Raw genomic sequence first — 20,019 nt, forward strand, 5'->3', positions numbered from 1 at the left:
CCATCACGTGCTTTACACGTGAACCTCACGTGTTTTGCTTCCTCCACACGTGCGAACCGTGACGTTGTTTGTAGCAGCTAGCCAGGAATTTTTTTTTAAAATAACAATAAATATTAAAAAATTTAGTTAATTGTCATATTTCAAAACAATTTTGAAAAATAACATCTCGAGTATCTAAAACTCGAGTTCCAGATGGAACTCGAGTTTTTAAGTCTTGATTTGGAGAAAAAAAATTGCGCTGAAAATCGAGTTTTAGAGACTCGATTTCCATAAATTGCAAAAAACGCCGCTATATGGCTTTAAAACGTCACTATAGGGATTAAAAACGCCACTATAGGGCACCCTAAACCTGCTACTTACAAAAATTTTTTGCAGGAAAACGCCGCTATAGAGATTTAAAACGTCACTGTAAGGCTTAAAAACGCCACTATAGGTGAAATTTTTTGCATAAAACTCGAGTCTTAAAGACTCGAGATCTATGTGGCATTTTCCCACTCAGAATGCGAGTCTTTGAAGGTCGAGTTTTTTAAGTGGATCTCGATTTTTTGAAACTCGAGATGCTATTTTCTAAAATTGTTTCAAACGTTGTCTAACTTACAAAATAGAAAGGCTGAAGAAGGTTAGTCTGCTCAAAACCTCAGCTAGCCAGTTTAAGTTTTTGGTTTCACATTACATTCCACGCAAAAACAGAGACACACACACACACAACTCTCTGACTTTCTACTATTGTTTTCAAATTTAGTTGTTTTGGCTCTCAATGTGTTTCTCTTCTCACATAGTTTTGTTGATCACATTCTCTTTGGAAGTCAGTAAATTATATGGGACAAAGGGTCTCTTTCACTCCCACTCTTCAACTTGCTCTATTTCTTCTTCTCTGTAAGTTGTCTCATTGCTTATTTCCATGTTTCTTTACTGTTTTACACTTTTACTACTACTGCAGCTTAGTGATTTCTGTCAAATTCTTTGTTGGGTCTTTATGGAAAAATTTGCTATCCTTTGAGGTGAACTAGTTGGTGCTGTTGGGTTATTTGCTGCATTGTGAATTTTGATGTTGTTACTTCTTTTTGGACATTGCTTCTCAGTTTATTTTAATAATTTATTTCTTATTGCCCTTATAACTACTAATGTTTAATTTATATTTTTCTTGTGATTTCTGTGAAAGTCTCATTTTGGTCATCTTGACACTGTTATGTCTAGGAGGGGAAATACTGGGTTTTCTGGTACATACATTGTGTATTAGCACATTGGACTGTGTGTGTGTCTTGTTTAAGTCAGAGTTGGTTTGGCTTTTCAATTTTAAGGAGAACCAAAGTGATATATTCCTATTTTGGTCAATTTGGAAAAAGGTCTGGTTTGCAACTTCATTAAAGTTCAAAAAATGGAGAAAATATTGTTAGGGTAAGTTCCACTTTTTTGAACAAAAGAAAGCTTTTACAGTACAGAAACTTGTTAGTTTTCTTTCCAGCACTCTTGGCAATAAGAAACACAGCCTTAAAGCTTCATTTTTTTGGAATCATAGAAAATATTTAAGTATATGCACATTGCGCAAATCTGGCTAATGAAGTATTCTTAATGTTAGTTGAGTTATTGGAACTACCCACCTGAATGTTGTGACAAAATTCATAGCCCCTAGCTTGGTTGTGTTTGTAGGGAATTTAACCAAAATCCCAACCTGTGAGAAACAAAACAAATAGAGAAAACACACGTCAAAGAAAATAATCACACGCACAAGACAATATTTACGTGGTTCGGCAATTTGCCTACGTCCACGGAGTTGCAGGGATTTCACTATTATCAGGGAAAATACAATAGTGCACAAGAACACTCTCAAGAAACCCAAATCCCAATTACACCCTAGCACTCTCTCACAGAAAAAATAAGAATAGAAGCTGACTGCCTCTCTTTTCTCTATTTCCTCTCATGTGGCTCCTTACTAGGTTAATTAGAATTTCTCTTTATGTTTAATCTCACGGCTACACTATACTACACAAAACCTAATATATATATATATATATATGTCAAAAAAGTCGGCTGGAGTGGGATTCCCTTTTCAACTAGGATTCTATCAACTTATGTGGACTTGGGCTTGACAATTCAAGTCACACATACAGCCCATTTCAACAAATCTCCACCTTGGCTTGAATTGATCAAGCTACACGAGCAAACTCCTCCATCAGCTCCACCTTAGCCCTTAAGGGCTCACAAGCTGCAAGCATTAGCCACAATCCTCCATAACACAGTCCCTCATCCCTGCAACTCATCCTCCTGTCCTCAAGCTAGAAGACCAATTGAAGCTGCGCACAGCTTCAACTTCTCAATAGTGACACCCTTAGTCAACATGTCTGCCGGGTTCTTAGATCCACAAATTTTCTCAAGCATTACCAGCTTATCTTCAACAAGATAACGGATAAAGTGGTATTTTGTCTGTATGTGCTTCGACTTTGAATGAAAAGCCGAATTCTTGGCAAGAAAGATTGCACTCTGACTGTCACTGTGTAGAATGCCCATCTCCTGCTTCTTACCCAATTCTTCTAAGAAACCATGTAGCCAAATCATCTCCTTTCCAGCTTCAGTTGCTGCAACATACTCAGCTTCTGTAGTAGACAAAGTAACAATCTTCTGTAGATTTGAAGCCCATGATATAGCTGTACCACCCAGAGTAAAAACAAACCCAGTAGTACTCTTTCTACTATCAATATCACCAGCAAAATCAGCATCTACATAACCCTGCAGTTTCAAACTTGCACCTGTGAAGCAAAGACATGTATCTGATGAACCCTTCAGATATCTCAGAATCCACTTGACTGCCTCCCAATGCTGCTTTCCAGGCCTACTCATGAATCTGCTCACAACTCCCACTGCATGTGCAATGTCTGGCCTTGTACACACCATAGCATACATCAAGCTGCCAATAGCTGAGGCATAGGGCACCTTGCTCATGTGGTCCCTTTCTTCTTCTGTCTTCGGTGATTGTTCTTTGCTTAGTTTGAAATGACTACCCAAGGGTGTGCTCACTGGTTTAGCTTCATTCATGTTGAACCTGCTGAGAACTTTCTTCACATACTCTGACTGTGAAAGCTTCAATGTACCATTAGCCTTGTCTCTAATGATTCTCATACCAAGGATTTGCTTTGCAGCTCCCAAATCCTTCATTGCAAACTGTTTGGACAATTGCTTCTTCAGATTATTAATCTCCTCAATGCTAGACCCTGCAATAAGCATATCATCCACATATAACAGTAATATGATGTAAGAATTGTCAAAAGATTTAACATAGCAACAGTGATCAGCTTCACATCTCTTGAACCCAATTCTATGCATAAAACTGTCAAATTTCTTGTACCACTGTCTAGGAGCTTGTTTTAGGCCATACAAGCTCTTTCTCAGTTTGCAAACTAAATTCTCTTGTCCTTGAGCAATGAACCCTTCTGGCTGAATCATGTAAAGGTCTTCCTCCAAGTCACCATGAAGGAATGCTGTCTTCACATCTAACTGCTCAAGATGTAAGTTTTCTGCAGCCACCATTCCCAGTACTAGTCTGATTGTTGACATCTTCACAACTGGAGAAAATATCTCTGTGTAGTCAATGCCTTCCTTCTGCTGGAATCCTTTAACAACTAATCTGGCCTTGTAACGTTTGCTACCATCATGCTCATTCTTTATTCTGTATACCCACTTGTTGTGCAAAGCCTTCTTTCCTACTGGCAATTCAGTCAGTTCCCATGTTTGATTCCCCAACAAGGAATCCATCTCATCCTTCATGGCTAACTCCCACTTGCTTGAGTTTTCATCTTGCAAGGCTTCATCATAACACTCTGGCTCACCACCATCAGTCAACAGGAGATAATTTAAAGTGGGTGAATAACGCTGTGGAGGTCTAATGTTTCTGGAAGATCTGCGGACTTCAGCTACAGGTGTACTCAGATCTACTTGTGAATTTATATTCTCCTTATCTTCTTCACCCCTTCTCTGGACAGTACCTTCAGTCAATTCATCTAAGTTGACAAACTCAGATTTCTTTTGATCTATCTCTGTAACATCTGACACTACAGTTGACCTGTCCTTGTACATAACCTGTTCATTAAATATCACATTTCTACTTCTGATAATTTTCCTGTTTTGTTCATCCCAAAACCTATAGCCAAATTTCTCATCACCATAGCCAATGAAAAAACATATTTTAGACTTTGCATCAAGTTTACTACGAGCATCAGAATCAATATGAACAGAGGAAACACAACCAAAAACTTTTAAGTGTGAAAACTTTACCTCTTTACCGCTCCAAATCTCCTCAGGAAGTCTGAACTCCATGGGAACTGAAGGTCCTCGGTTTATCAGGTAAGCTGCAGTGCTAACAGCATCAGCCCAAAAAATTTTTGGTAGTCCAGCATGCAACCTCATACTCCTAGCACGCTCATTGAGAGTTCTATTCATGCGCTCAGCCACACCATTCTGCTGTGGTGTCCCAGGAATGGTCTTCTCCATTCTAATTCCCTGTGCAGCACAATACTCACTGAACCCTCCATCTATGTACTCTCCTCCATTATCTGACCTCAAACATTTTACTTTCAAACCTGTTTCTGTCTCAACCATGGCCTTCCACTTCTTAAAGGTTTCAAATACATCTGATTTAATTTTCAGAAAATAAACCCATACCTTTTTACTTGAGTCATCAATGAAAGTGATGTAGTACCTTGAACCTCCAAGGGATGCAACCGGAGAAGGCCCTCACAAATCAGTGTGTACTAACTCCAATTTTTTAGCCTTCGGTGTCCTGCCAGTTTTCAAGAAGCTCACCTTTTTCTGCTTTCCTAAGATGCAACTTTCACACATGTCAAAATCAATGGACTTCAATTCTGGTAGTTTTCCTTTTGACAGCAGCATCTTCATCCCTTTCTCACTCATGTGACCAAGTCTTCGGTGCCATAGGCTTGTATCAGTACTTGCATCAGCAACTGCAATTGTGTCTCTTGGACTTGAGGTCATGTACAGAGTACCAGTCTTCTTTCCACGAGCCAATACCCTAGCTCCCTTTGTAACCTTCCAAGTACCACCAACAAATAGTATTGCATGTCCTTCATCATCAAGTTGTCCAACAGAAATCAGATTCCTCCTCAGGTCAGGAATATGTCGAATCTTCTCCAGTAACCAAACAGACCCATTGGGCAACAATATTCGAACATCTCCCATACCCACAACATCCAAGGCTGAACCATCAGCCAAATACACCTTACCAAAATCACCTGTAACATAATTCTGTATGATTTCTCGGTGTGGAGTGGTATGAAACGAAACTCCTGAATCCAAAACCCAATCATCAAGTGGACTGTCTACTGCAAGAAGTAATGCATCCTGTACCTCTTCTGTTACAGCATTAGCAGAATCATCTTCATTCTTCTTCTTAGGACTTTTGCATTGATTTCTAAAGTGACCTGTTTTCCCACAATTCCAGCATTGTACTTGTTGGCCTGATCTAGATTTACTTCTATTCCGATTAGAATTTCTGGATTTTGATCTGCCCCGATTTGAATTTCTGTTATTACCTCTACCTCTTGTCTCAAGGTTTAGGGCAGAACCAGATCCTGAGGATTCACCTGCATCTCTTCTGCGAATCTCCTCAGCCAGAATTAAATCTCGTATATCATTGTACTTGAGTTTTTCCTTTCCTGTAGAATTGCTTACTGCCATCCTCATTGCCTCCCAACTGTTTGGCAAAGAAGCCAAGACGATCAGAGCACGAATCTCATCATCAAAATCAATTTCTACAGACGACAATTGATTTGTGATAGTATTAAATTCATTCAGATGTTGTGCTACTGATGCATTCTCTGCCATCTTCAGATTGAACAGTTTCTTCATCAAGTGCACCTTATTGTTTGCTGACGGTTTTTCATACATACCAGACAAAGCTTTCATCAGATCTGCTGTGGTCTTCTCCTTTACAACATTGTGTGCAACAGACCTAGACAGAGTTAACCTGATAACTCCTAGTACCTGTCTGTCAAGAAGAGCCCATTCCTCAGCCTTCATAGCCTCAGGTTTTTCCCCTAGAAGCGGTTGATGCAATTTCCTCCCATAAAGGTAATCCTCAATCTGCATCCTCCAATACGCGAAGTCTGTGCCATCAAACTTTTCTATTCCAGACGCCTTTCCTGCTTCCTCTGTCATTGCTCCCACTCAAACCTAACCCTAGGCTCTGATACCAGTTGTAGGGAATTTAACCAAAATCCCAACCTGTGAGAAACAAAACAAATAGAGAAAACACACGTCAAAGAAAATAATCACACGCACAAGACAATATTTACGTGGTTCGGCAATTTGCCTACGTCCACGGAGTTGCAGGGATTTCACTATTATCAGGGAAAATACAATAGTGCACAAGAACACTCTCAAGAAACCCAAATCCCAATTACACCCTAGCACTCTCTCACAGAAAAAATAAGAATGGAAGCTGACTGCCTCTCTTTTCTCTATTTCCTCTCATGTGGCTCCTTACTAGGTTAATTAGAATTTCTCTTTATGTTTAATCTCACGGCTACACTATACTACACAAAACCTAATATATATATATATATATATATATGTCAAAAAAGTCGGCTGGAGTGGGATTCCCTTTTCAACTAGGATTCTATCAACTTATGTGGACTTGGGCTTGACAATTCAAGTCACACATACAGCCCATTTCAACAGTGTTGACTTGAATTATAGGCCAAAACATGATCTTGTGTCTAAAAGCATATTATCAATGTAGAGAAAAGTGTGGGTTCCAATTAGCTTAAACGGTAAAGTCTTTTGTCATTGAATAAGGAATCTAGGTTCAAATCCTTCCTACACCAAAAAGAAACCCATTAATATCTTGGCTTGATCGTATAAAACAATTATTATGGAATAGATGTCATAGGTTTCAAATTGTATCATATCTATATAATGAAAAATGTAGAGAAGAAGATTTAGTGGTTCTGAAGCAAAACACCTTTTCCAAATAGTGCAGCACCAATGAGCTGTCTACCATTATAGTCTGACAGCAAAGACTTTTTATTTTGAACAAGTTGTTGGCATTCATGAATAAGATTTAAGCTGCTAAAGTTGGCAGCGGCATTTATTCTTCAGAGTTCAGAGCTCTTGTTGTTGTACTGCTAAGTGGCCTGAAAGAAAAGATTTGTAGGTTTCTACTGTTTGGGTACCTAAGCAGAAATAGAGGAAATCAAGAAAGAGAAGATGACTTAACATATTGATGTGTATAGATTCTTTCCTGCTCCTATTGTCAAAGGCCTATACTACCAGAAGGCTGAACCACATAACAGTTTGTACAAATGGATCATGAGCATCTTTGAGATTTCATGCTCCATTTCAAAATTGGGCTCATTATGATGGCTTTAATATCTTGTCCCAAAGATCAGATTTTTTTTGTCTGATAAACAAAACAAGAGAGTGCATGGCAAACTATTATATGTTTAAAATATACTATTTGACAAATATGTCACATCATGTGAATAATTGAAATTTAATTATGCATTCTCCTCTTCCATATTAATACATTAAATGTCTTCTCACAGATGCACACATAGATATGGAGTTTGAAGCATATGTGCAGAAATTATAATCTCTGTACTTTATGCCACCATGCTCTATGCTCTCTATGCCTTTCCCTCTCTGTGTATGTGAGTCACTTGCTGAGTAGTACATATACCTCTATGCAGGCCTGTGTGAGTCCTATTGTGCCCCCCTTACTGGTACAAAAGATTCTGTTCTAATGGAAATAAAGTCCACTGCATTGGCTCCTGATATCTCTCCAAGTGGGGACACTCAACCCTTTATTCCTCTTTTAACTCCATCACCGTTGACACCATTCACAAATAACACTGTGCCGATATTATCAGGTTTGCCTTACCTTTTCTTTATGGCAACTGCAAAGCCTCATAATTTAATTGGCAGCTTTATTCTCTGTGATTTCATCTTTAAAGGCTATTGCCACAAACTATTGTGTCATATGAAGTAGTTCTGTCCTCCACGTGTGTTTAAACTAGAACCGTAATTAATGGTTGTCATAATTAAGTAGCAAGTTTTATGCAGCAAAACACTAGTGTAAGTATGGACATGTATGGTTTGTGGACCGAGAGTATAGGGGGATTCTAGAGCTATTATAAGAGAATGGATGTTGGAGATTACATGGTGGTGTAGTCTTCATCATTGGCAAGATCAACCACTAAATCAAGTTGACTTCTACAATGACAATGTGTGGAGAAGGTCAAATGAGATAAATTTTGGAATATAGATTCAAGGATATATTACAGTGTTGTAACCAAATAAATGATTAGGAATAGTTATTCTATTCAAGTTTCTTATTTGCTTGGCAAAAATATTGACTCATCTTTCCTGCATAATCACCATTATACTGTAGCAAACACATCACACCCCAAATCCATATAATACAAGTTTAAGTACATGATTAACTCGTGGGTTCCACAGTTTTGGGTTCCAAGAGTGCAGAATGGGAGTGACCAACAGGCACAGACACTGTGGGTGTGGGTGAGGGTACTGAGTAGGAGCAGGAAGCCTAGGAGGCAGCAACACCCTCATGCCCACAAATTGCTCTGAAAGCAATTGGTGGAACACAACGACGGGTCAACATGGTATTCAACAGCAGAGACATTTTCTCCTTGTTGTCTCTATGGGTGGGAAGGGACTAGAGTAGGGATGGTTTTGCCTTTTGGTTTGATACGCAAAACCCTTTATTTATAGTTTCTAGTTTTCTTAGCCTCCAAGGCACATACATGTGTAGTGCAGATGTAGAGTATCATTTGCTGCTCAGAGCACTATAAATGATGCCTATCAATTTGATTAAAGGACTATAGACACTTTGGCATGTTGTGTGTGTGTTTGCATGTGTGTGAGTAATTGGATGGTACTTTTGAGGAATCAGGTGATCATAAACTAATGCTTCTATAGCATGCCTGATTTCTGGTGGATCAATCAATCAAGAAATCTTATAGAGGACCTAAGTGTAAATTGATCAACTCATTAATGTAACAACACCTTATTCCCCATTTAAATTGAGCATCTTGAGCTCTAATCAAATTAGGAATAAAGTCTGTAAGTTTCCAAAAATCGTGCAAAAAGATCAATAATATTGATTCAATACAAAATGGCACCTAATCAAATCCTATTATGAATAAGGATTCTAATCCTTTTTGGTTTTCTTGAAACTCTTATGCACAATTTTTGCAGCCTCTTGTTCCTATTTTTTTTTTTTGAAAAAGATTTAATAGTGATTATATTTGTACCTCTTGAATAGAAATGAAATCCTAGTGAAAATCTCAAAACCTTAGATTTTAAGGCTTAGCTTCACAATTTTGGATTAGGTTTTCTTCTTCGCTAAGTTTCTCAACTTCTAAGACTCTAAGTCCCTTCTTGGCAGCCTTCAACGGCCCTCTTTATGCTTAAGAGAGACTAAGATTTCTTCTTTGTATCAATCCCAAAACCCTAGCTAAACTAGGAATTAATTCTCTCTCTCTCTCTCAATGAGAAACGCTAGAGGTCCACCAATGTTTTTAGAAACTGCTCAGTGACCCTAATTTAAGCTTTATTCAACTATTGATGCTATTTATTAAAACAAAACAAGTACCCCAAAGTTTGTTTTAATAACTCCAAGGCTCTTGCCAAATTAAATTTCATTCAACTATATTCTTTTCCTAAGTGTTTCATAAATGGTAGGAAAAATAACAATTTAACCCAGATCCAAAACCTAAGTTGTTTAGAAAGGATTTTTTTTTTTAAAGAAAAAATGTTTAGAAAGAAAAATACTAAATAAGTAAGAAAATGAGGGGGTTTCAAAATGTTCCCTAAATATTAATTTGAAACAATGAATGGATGATGGATCTTTGAATATGAACCAGAGCCTTCAGTAATGATGATGTTTTGTTATGGTTCTTTTGACCAAATAGTAAAAAGGGTAAATTTTAACTATGGTCACCGAAATTTTTGGTAAGTTCCATTTTGGTCCTCTAAATTTAGAAGGTACGGATTTTTCCTCAAAATTTGAGGTCAGTTCGATATTGTTCCATTAAATATGGTGTTAATTTGATTTTGGTCCCTTAAATATGGGATCAGTTCGATTTTGGTCCCTTAAATGATAAATCTGTGGTTTGATCAATTTGGTTCGAAAAATATTGGGTGTTTCAACATCCATTTAGTCAAATAAACAGAAAAATAGATGGAGGGACTAAATTATTTCCTTTTTGAAATTTTAGGGACCAATCCAAACATTTAAGATTTGAGGGACCAAAATTGAAATTACACCAAATTTCAGGAACAAAAAGCATATTACCCTAGTAAAAACATAAATGGTAATACTCAACTAGGAAAGGTGGAAGCCACAAATGGACTAAAAAATTCATGGGCCCATTTTTGATAACTAGGTGGTACTTCTTATTCTATGTAAAAGTTGAACCAGTTCATTTTTTTTCATTGGATACTTTTGGAGTGAAGATCATAATGAAAATCCTTTCAGATCTCTTCCATCCAAATGTTTAACTGGTTTCTACTGGTTATCTTTCAGGACTCTGTACATTAAATTTTTCAGCTGCTGAAAGTGTGATAAGCATAACAGCAACCGACTGCTGGGCTTCTTTTGCACCATATTTGGCTAATGTAGTATGTTGTCCTCAATTTGTTGCCACACTAGTGATTATTATAGGACAGTCCAGTAAATACTCTGGGATCCTTGCTTTGAACAGGACTCATTCTAAGCATTGCCTCTCAGACGTTGAGAAGATCCTCGTGAGTCAAGGAGCAAATGATAATCTCCAAAATATATGTTCGTTTCACCCAGAGAACCTCACAAAAGCCTCTTGCCCCGTCACTGATGTTGATGAATTTGAGAGGATTGTGGACTCTTCTGGACTTTTGGCTGCTTGTGGAAGGATTGATCCTGTCAATGAGTGTTGTAACCAAGTTTGCCAAATTGCTATGCTAGATGCTGCTAGAAAAATTGCGTTAAATGGTATGTCAAATACGGATGGGGCCTCTATCTCATCTGATCTCTCAAGAAGGATTGATGATTGCACAAATCTTGTCCTCCGATTTCTGGCCAGTAGACTTGATCCTTCTTCAGCAAATAGTGTTCTTAGAGGACTTTCAAATTGCAATGTAAATAAAGGTCAGCATGAAAACTGAAAATAATAAATAAAAAGAAAATAAAGAACTCGTTCATCTTGGAAATTTAGAATATGACAAAAACCATATGAGATGCTTTTTCAATATGATTTGGACCAATCTGTTCTACATATGACTTTCTGATCTTCAAGTTTGTTTTACTATCTGGTTCAGTCTGTCCACTGGTTTTTCCCAACATGACAGATGTTGTGAAAGAATGTGGAAGTGTTATAAGTAACCAGACTTCTTGCTGCAAATCCATGGAGAGTTATGTGTCCCAATTGCAACAGCAGAGTTTCCTCACCAACTTGCAAGCCTTGAATTGTGCTGCATCACTTGGCATGAGGTTACAGAAAAACAATATCTCCTACGATGTTTATAATCTTTGTCATATAAACCTCAAAGATTTCTCTCTTCAAGGTCAGTTTTATTATATGCCCCCCAAATGAGCGAATGCATTCCTATTTCAACCTTGTAGGAAGAAATGATATTGATATATGTTCTTCTTTGTGATTCATTTGTTCGTGATGGTGAAATTTACAAATGCAATACACCAGTTGGATCACAAGGTAATGCTTTTATTTTGAAAATACTGCCATGTAGCTTTTTAAACTTCGTAATCTTGGAGGTTTCAGTTTTGATGTTCCTTTTAGTTAACACTTGGGCACCTCTAGTCTTCTAATTGGTGATTTAATATATATATATATATATATAAATAGGAGAGGCTTTATTTAACTTGTTGGCTGTTCCCTTTGCTCCTTGTGCCTCCCGATCTTCTAGGATGCAAGTCTTTTAGTCAATTTCATCACCTTAGAAGATTGGTTTTGTAATAGTCTACATAAAAACTAGTGTCTTTGAGATCAGAGTTTGAAAAGTATCCCAGCCTTGCTACATTGAGCCTCTGGTCTTATTTGGTTAAGTTAATAAATATGACCATGAAAGTGCATGTCCTGCCTCCCTCTAGGGAGATGTGTTTAAATCATGATGAAACTTGAATGGAGTTAGATACTATGCAAGTTGTGGCGTACACTTGGTCCTAAAATTTATTTTATTAAAAAATAATACAGTTATGAATTATTATTAATAATTTTACATGCATTACACTGCAAAATGTACATGTTAGTAATCTAAATCTTACATTTACACTTGGAAACTCCATTCTACAGTGAGACTTCAGAAAAGTAACTTGTTTCATCTGTCTTTTCTAGAGTCTGGCTGCCTTTTACCAAGCTCACCTTCAGATGCAACATATGATAAAACTTCGGGGATCAGCTTCATTTGTGATCTTAATGATAACATAGCTGCTCCTTGGCCCTCTAAATCTTACGTACCTGCTTCTTCCTGCAATAAAAGTAGGGCCAGAATTTTCACTTTTCTTTTGTCAATTGAATTTATTTTTTCTGTACAAAGTTCTGCTTCTTCCACTTTAAACCCCCACCCCCAAATCTGCTTTTTTTTTTTTTTTGTCTTTTCTCCCCTCTTATTGATTTTTTCCTTGGCTCAATGGAATTGCAGCAACCAAACTTCCAGCACTCCCCACGGCAACCTCTTCACAAAGTGGTAAGGGACTTAGAACTATGTTGCTGCACTAATACAATTCAGTTTTTAATTTGTGCAAAGAAGACACATCTTTTGTCCCCTTTTTCTTTTAGAGTTCTTCTGTTGGTTACATGATATGATACTTGATTCAACTCAACTAACCCGAAATCCACACTAAATTGGGATTGTCTCTGTGGAAGTTACTATACTGGTAAAACAAAACAGGCTCGTAACTCCTGGCTGAACTCTTATCAGTTTAGCATATCAACTGGTATCACATGCATTATAAATATTATCTGCTAGATAGTTTGTTCTGAAGTAAACTCATGCTAATAATTTCATCTGGTACAATACTAAAGAAATTCGTAGAGGAACTAGTTGGAATTCACAATATTCTTTAGAAGCTTATTCAACTCTAACAACTCTTCTGTTTAGACTCACTTCCCCTAGATGTTCATGACAAATGCCATTACAAATGTAATTAGGGTCTGTTTGGATACCGTTTATTTTGCTGAAAACTGAAAACTGAAAACTTATTGCTGAAAGGACTGTAGGAAAATAATTTATAAGCTAGCTGATTTTTTGGGATGAAAGTACTGTAACTTCAGCTGAATATTAACGTGAATAGTACAAAATAATTCATCTGCGTTTTTCATCTTTTTGTGGGGTTCGTGAACAGAAACATGGGACCCAAGTAGTTTTCAGCCAAACGCGCAAAACGTGGATCCAAAATGCTATCCAAACACTTACTTAGTATTTTTGTTATTAAAACCAAATTTGGCTGGATGTAAAATATTTTCGGGAAATGAAAATATTTTCAAGTGTTTGGTTGCATTCCAAAAAATATTTTGAAAATATTTTCTGGTCTTTGGTTGTATTCTTGAAAATGCTCTAAAAAACTCATTTTTATCGTGTTTCTCACATTTTCTCAGCTTCCAAACAAATATATCATCAAATCCAACAAAACCCAAATTCTCAATACCCAACAAAAAAAAAATCATCAAATCAGAGATCAACCCAAAATCAAAGAACAACAAAACAAGAACCACCCACGCCACCACAACAACAACAAGAAAATCAGAGATCAAAGAGAGCAAGCGGATCGGCGACGAGATCGACCCAGAGCAAGCAGATCGGTGATTCGGCGGGACGATCTCGAGTTTGACGAATGGTGCGACGATTTCTGGGTTCGCGATGATCGGTGGCGAATGGGTTTGACGATTTTTAGGTTCGCGACGATCGGTGATGAATGGGTTTGACAATTTTTGGGTCTGCGATCTGAGGAATGGGTTTGACGGCGCGATCTCTCTCTCTCTCTCTCTCTCTCTCTGTGTTTGCGCGTCTGAGTCCTTCCTTCTCTCGCTCTCTCTCTCTCTTTGGGCATTGCTCGACGAACGAGCTCGGTCTTGGGTTTTCTGGGTTCGTCGGAGCTCTTGGATGTGGATTGATCTCGCCTTCGCCGGTGCTGGGGTGCTGGTGCGATCTCTCTTCCTTGCTGTCTCTCTCTCTCTTCTATTTTCCTGGGGCGGAAGTGATTTGAAGTGAAAATGAGAACGGAAATTATTTTCCGCCCTCTCAGCCTTATTTTATGGTCAAACTGAAAACATTTTCAGTTTGACCGAATTTTTAGTAACAGCCAAATATCCACTTTTCCGGAAAAGCATTTCCGGAATTAGTTTGAAGCCAAAACAAACGGAGCCTTAGTTGCAAGATTTTCTATTTTAGTAGCTCTAGAATACAGCTGAACTTAGTTTTATAATGTTAACTTTAGCAATTATTTGTCTATTTAAGTAAATTCTTTGCTGAAATCTTCCATTCATACATTGCAGGTCATTGCACAGAAGACTTGATGTTTACTCTACTCGTGATCTTCTCACTAGTTATCACGATGCTTCTTTGATTTTAGTTTCCACCGCTCTTTAGTCCTTTTGGCCACAACAGAAGCTCCTATTTGTGCTGGATAGCCTGGTCTAAATCTGGAGAGGAGAAAAAGAAAGAGGAGTGGGCCTCTATAGAGAATTCCTGATTTGGATGTTAAGTGTATGCTAATTGCAATCACATGTAATTATTTTTTTGTAAAATCAATTAAAATGAAGAAGGTAAAGTTATATGCCTGCTTATAAAGTGTGTAAATTAAAAGAGTGCACTGTGTACATAATCTGTTTCGTTCTTCTTTTTATTTTTTTGATATAAAGTAGCAAATTCTGTAACTTTTTAGAAGAGCTCAGTTGAGTTGTAAAATATGAAATATTTGGGTTAAGAGAGAAATGGAAGTGTTAGCGTATCATGATTTTACATTTAGCACATGTTGATATCCTTGATTGACTAAAATTAAGGAACAATAATTGTCCTTGATTTTAATCTAATCAAGGGATTCTCCTAAGTCAAATTTGTTACAATTTACAAAACATCAATACTCCTATTCTTTTTCCCTCATCTTGGAGTAAAAACTCAATTACAAGAAACTGCATTAATATAAATATATATATATATATTTATATATTTTTTTTTTTCACTTTCAACAATTGGGAGGAAGGAGATTTAAACCCAAGTTCTCCTCCTTGTGAAAATGTCAACAAATTTGGGCTTAATATATTTTTAATTACAGTAAAATATATTGTATTGGTGAGATTGTATGTGTAAGTCTATAACTTTTTTTGGAGAGAGTTTCAACTTATGATGTTTGCTTTTGATGATAGCTTTTTATCATCAGATCAAGACACCAATTAGTTTTTGGTATAGACGGGGATTGAACTCCAGATCTCTTATATAACTATCAGAGATTTTTTTACCGATTAAGTTAACTAGAACCTACAAGTCTATAACTTAATTACTAACAAAACAAAAATGTTAGTTACAAATAGGGATGGCAAGGCATGGTAGAGTTGGATTATAGGTGTCCCATCTAATGGTGTAGCCAAGATTTTTACTTGGGGGCGAATAATGCACATATGTTAGTCATAATTTATAAATATATTGTATAGAAAATGATCAAATTTAACATATTATAATCTTTCTAAACTCAAATGTATTACGCAAACTATTTAATTTGCTATAAAGATGTACAAAATATATTAAAAGAAGAATTTAACATCTCTTATCACTTTTTTTTTTTTTTTTGTGTGATGAATTTAACATCTCTTATCACAGTTATGCTTTATAGCAATCTTTTATTGAATTAAATTCATCCATTAGCATCTCCTTATCTTTTAGAACATGAATAAATAATTAAGAGTAATGCTAGAGATACAAAAATTTTTTACAAATTTTTTTACAAATTGCTGATGTGGTGAGTAGTTATTGATAAATGAAAAAGTGATGTTAATAGTAAGTCTAGATAAAACCAATAAGAAGTTGATCACATCAACAATTTGTAAAAATATTGTAAAATATTTTAAAACTGTAGCATTACTCAACAATTTGAGTCGATCATTACTCAACAGTTAATATGAAAAAAAGCCATAAAATTACAATTTTAATTAATAATTAGTCCTCTATGGTATGACTTCGACTTTCCCTAATAAGTTATTCCTTTAAGTACAATTAAAAGTAATTATTATTATTTTAAGTCATAATCAACCATTAACAAACAATTGCAAACTTAATCAAATAAATTTTTTTTTCTTAATTCCTTGCATTACACACTCATGTATCAAACTCATTATACATAACTCAAGAACAACTTTTACTATAAGAAAAAAAAACCTTTTAGCTATGATAAACCAACATTATTTTCTATAAACAGCTCTATGTTTGACCAACTTATTTGGCACTTAAATCCAAACCCAAAAAAAAAAAAAAAAAAAAAAAAATCAATTTTGAAAAACAAATTGATGATGATGAAAGAAAATAGACAAAGTTTGGTTACAAATTTAGTTGTAGTCAATGACTACAACTTCCACTAAAAAAATTAACTATGACTATATATTTTGAAAAGAACAAAGTTTAGCTACAAAATTGGTTGTAACCTAAGGCTACAATTTCCTTTAATAAAATTAATATTACTACATATTTTGAAAATCTAACGGTTGAATTGCATGTTCTTTATGTTTTTAATACATATGTCAATTTACTATATGATTTATAAGCTTATATTTTATGCATAATTTTAAACTACAACAACTTGTAATTTAAACAATTTATTGATGACATAACTATTGATCTTTAATTTTCTAGAAATTTTGCAAGTATGGAGGATATAAGAAGAAAATGTAATCCAATGATGGATTTGTCAAAATTCATCTCCAATAAAAAAAATATTGAGTAAAGTTGTAATCTTAGATTACGGCCAATTTTGTAGCTAAACTTTTTTCTTTTGGAATTCTTATCGTTATTGTGAGAGACCGTCAAAATTAGGGGTGCTCTCAAAAAATAGATTTTTTGAGTGCTTTTAAGGGCACCTCTCTTTTTGGGTAAGTGGTGTGGAGTCGCAACTTATTTTTTAAACAAAAAAATAAAAAAAATTACATACAACTTTACATGACTGAATTGTTCCATTCTCATTGATTGAGTAAAAAAGTACAAATTTGATAAATCGAATACTACATGGCTTTGGGTTCTAGTTACAATCTACCAAAGATACATGGCCTTTTATCCTAGTTACAATCTACCCACAAAAAAAAAAAAAAAAAAAGATAAAACCTAGGTCTACCTATCCAAAGACACTAAATTTGGAGGCTAAGTTACGGAATGGAAAGGTGTAAGACACCCATTCCGCCTAGACAGAGTTTGGTCTTCTAGACTCTTATGATTGATGTATCCCTTTTATGCATGACATGGATGATATGTTGCATACAGGACAAACTTAATTCTAAACTATGTCACATAAATCTATTTATGAATATGTCATCTTCTTTTAAGAAAAATTCAGATATGTTTTTTGTGAATAAAATTTTTGATTTGTTTTAGAAAAATTAGATTTATTTTTGTACACGTAAAATAAAAATTTTTTTTGGCATAGAAAAGTCAGATCTATGTTTATTAAATAAAACAAAGTCATTTGGTTTAAAAAAAAAATATCAGATCTACTTTATAACAAAAAAATTTAGATTTGTTGAGAGTTAGAAAAAATCAGATCTGTGTTTTTATGTAAAATAAAATAAGAAAAAGATTTTTTAGAAGAGAACTATATTCATGAAATAAACCTACATGCATCAGACAAAACAAACAAAACTATTCATGACTTTTTTTTTATTTTTTATTTTAATTTCAAAATTTGCTGTGTTAACAAAAATTCAGATCTATATCTAAAGAAGATGTAGATCAGTTTTTTGGATTTAAAAAATTTAGATTTGTATCTAAGGAAGATACAAATTTGTTTTTTGATTGAAAAAGATTCAGATCTGCATCTAATGAAGATGCAAATCGGTTTTTATTTATTTATTTATTTTTTTATCGAAAAAGATTTAGATCTGCATCTAATTAAGATGCAAATCGTTTTTTTATTTTTATTTTTTTATATAAAAAAAGATTCATATCTACATCTAATGAAGATGCAAATCAATTTTTGATTGAAAAAAGATATGAACAAGCAGATTTTTGAAAAAAAAAAAAAAGATCTTGACAACAAAAACATCAAAAACATATTCCAATAGAGAAAATATCAACAACACATGATATGAGCATTTAAAAAATCAAAACTAAACAAACATTTATTCATGCATCACCAAATTAAAAGAGATAGAAGAGGAAAAAGTAAAGAAAAACTACCTCCTGCATGGACGTACTCTTTTTATTGAGAGAATATTTTAGGGTTCAAAGAAATTTATGTAATTATTTTTGAAACCTAAAAATCCTTGCTTACAAAAAAGAAATTCTTAAGACTAAAGCCTCCAGAACCTTTTTAACGTAAGAGAGAAAATACCAGAAAAGGGAGTCAGAAAGAGGGGAAATCTAAGGGCATGAAAAAGTGTAATGAATTTTGAGATCCAATCTCTATTTATAAAGGATGGAAGGCTCGAAAAAATAGCTTAGACGATCAGAATACGAACTGGGATGCGTCCTTATCACTAAAAAATCGAAAAGGATGTGTTTTAACATAATCCCAATGCCCTCAGGCCGAGGCCCAAATATGTGCCAATCCTACTTTCGAGTTTTAGTCTATTTTGGACTCATACGCATTTTTATTCCGTATTCTAAACATTAAACTCTTTTCTAGATAATACAGGTCTTTTCAGCAACAATTATCTTGTAGACAAATACTCTAAAAAAAATCTTGATAAAGTCTAGGTTATCTACAATTTTATTGTTATCCAATTATCTCCTTTATTCCCATGCAAGCAAGCCTATTTTGACACTAACTAACAACCAATCACAAAATCATTTAATTAATTTTAATTGTTTAACCAATCAAGATTAATTTAAATTAATCATGTGTGGTTGATTCTACCTAGACACAATGCATGCTGACCGTGCAAACTTGATCATGCGATATCTTTCGATCCGACGGTCCGATTTGGAAATCGGGCATAACGTTGCAACTGTTAGAATCTCAAGATCTTTTTTATGATATGAATTGAAAAAACTTTAATGCATGTAATGCAATCATGATTTTTGGGTACATGAATGGTCACTCTAGTCATCTTCCTCGATTAAATCATGGGTGCAAAATCGAGTGTCTATAGAATGCCCCTCATTGACAAATCTTGGAAAACGAATGTCAATGTAAAACAAAGACACTGATTTTAGCAGCCATGATTTAATTGAGGTTGAATTTTCAAAGATTACCTAGCCCTTGAACCTAAAATCTTGGAACATAGAACTAGTGCTTTACCTTTTGACAAAAATGAAAATTGTGAATACTTGACTTACTTGATAGCTGATGAATTTTGAAATGATTATTGATAATTGAGGTGACTGAGAGGCTTTTCTATCTCAGTCTAAATGTGGATGGTAACCAAGGGGCTTTTCTACCTTGGAACTAGAAATGTGGCGAAGGGGCTTTTCAACCTCGATCTTGATGAAAGGTAACTAAGGGGCTTATCAACCTCGGAACCGGAGTTGTGGTGATCAAGGGGCTTTTCAACCTTGATCTTGAAGAGGGGGAACCAATGGGCTTTTCAATCTTGGAACCAGAGCTGTGGCGACCAAGGGCTTTTCAACCTCGATCTTAACGAAAGGGAACTAAGTGGCTTTTCAACCTCGGAACTGGAGCTGTGGTGATCAAGGGGCTTTTCAACCTTGATCTTGAAGAAAGGTAACTAAGGAGCTTTTCAACCTTGGAACTGGAGCTGTGGTGACTAAGGGGCTTTTCAACCTCGATCTGACGAAAGGGAACCAAAGGGCTTTTCAACCTCGAAACTGAAGCTGTGGGCCTGTGGCGACCAA

At 35.5% G+C, this 20,019-nt stretch overlaps 1 protein-coding gene across 1 annotated transcript; it reads left to right on the forward strand.

The window, feature by feature from the left end:
• The first annotated feature begins 674 nt into the window (after positions 1-674).
• Positions 675-14,961, forward strand: LOC126695357 (uncharacterized GPI-anchored protein At1g61900-like). The gene is made up of 8 exons (XM_050392065.1): positions 675-876; positions 7,701-7,880; positions 10,559-11,158; positions 11,329-11,574; positions 11,712-11,723; positions 12,363-12,506; positions 12,670-12,714; positions 14,523-14,961. The coding sequence occupies exons 1-8, from the start codon at positions 819-821 to the stop codon at positions 14,591-14,593; spliced, it is 1,356 nt and encodes a 451-aa protein (XP_050248022.1). The 5' UTR covers positions 675-818; the 3' UTR covers positions 14,594-14,961.
• The last annotated feature ends 5,058 nt before the right edge of the window (positions 14,962-20,019 follow it).

This window comes from Quercus robur, chromosome 8 (assembly GCF_932294415.1).
Source record: "Quercus robur chromosome 8, dhQueRobu3.1, whole genome shotgun sequence".
Taxonomy (NCBI): domain Eukaryota; kingdom Viridiplantae; phylum Streptophyta; class Magnoliopsida; order Fagales; family Fagaceae; genus Quercus; species Quercus robur.

Bases quoted from the DNA above. Each gene is read 5' to 3' on its own strand.
- LOC126695357 (XM_050392065.1), top strand. From the start codon at position 819: ATGGGACAAAGGGTCTCTTTCACTCCCACTCTTCAACTTGCTCTATTT. The intron at 7,881-10,558 runs GTTTGCCTTACC...GTTATCTTTCAG, and splicing joins CACTGTGCCGATATTATCAG to GACTCTGTACATTAAATTTT. The intron at 12,507-12,669 runs GTAGGGCCAGAA...ATGGAATTGCAG, and splicing joins TGCTTCTTCCTGCAATAAAA to CAACCAAACTTCCAGCACTC.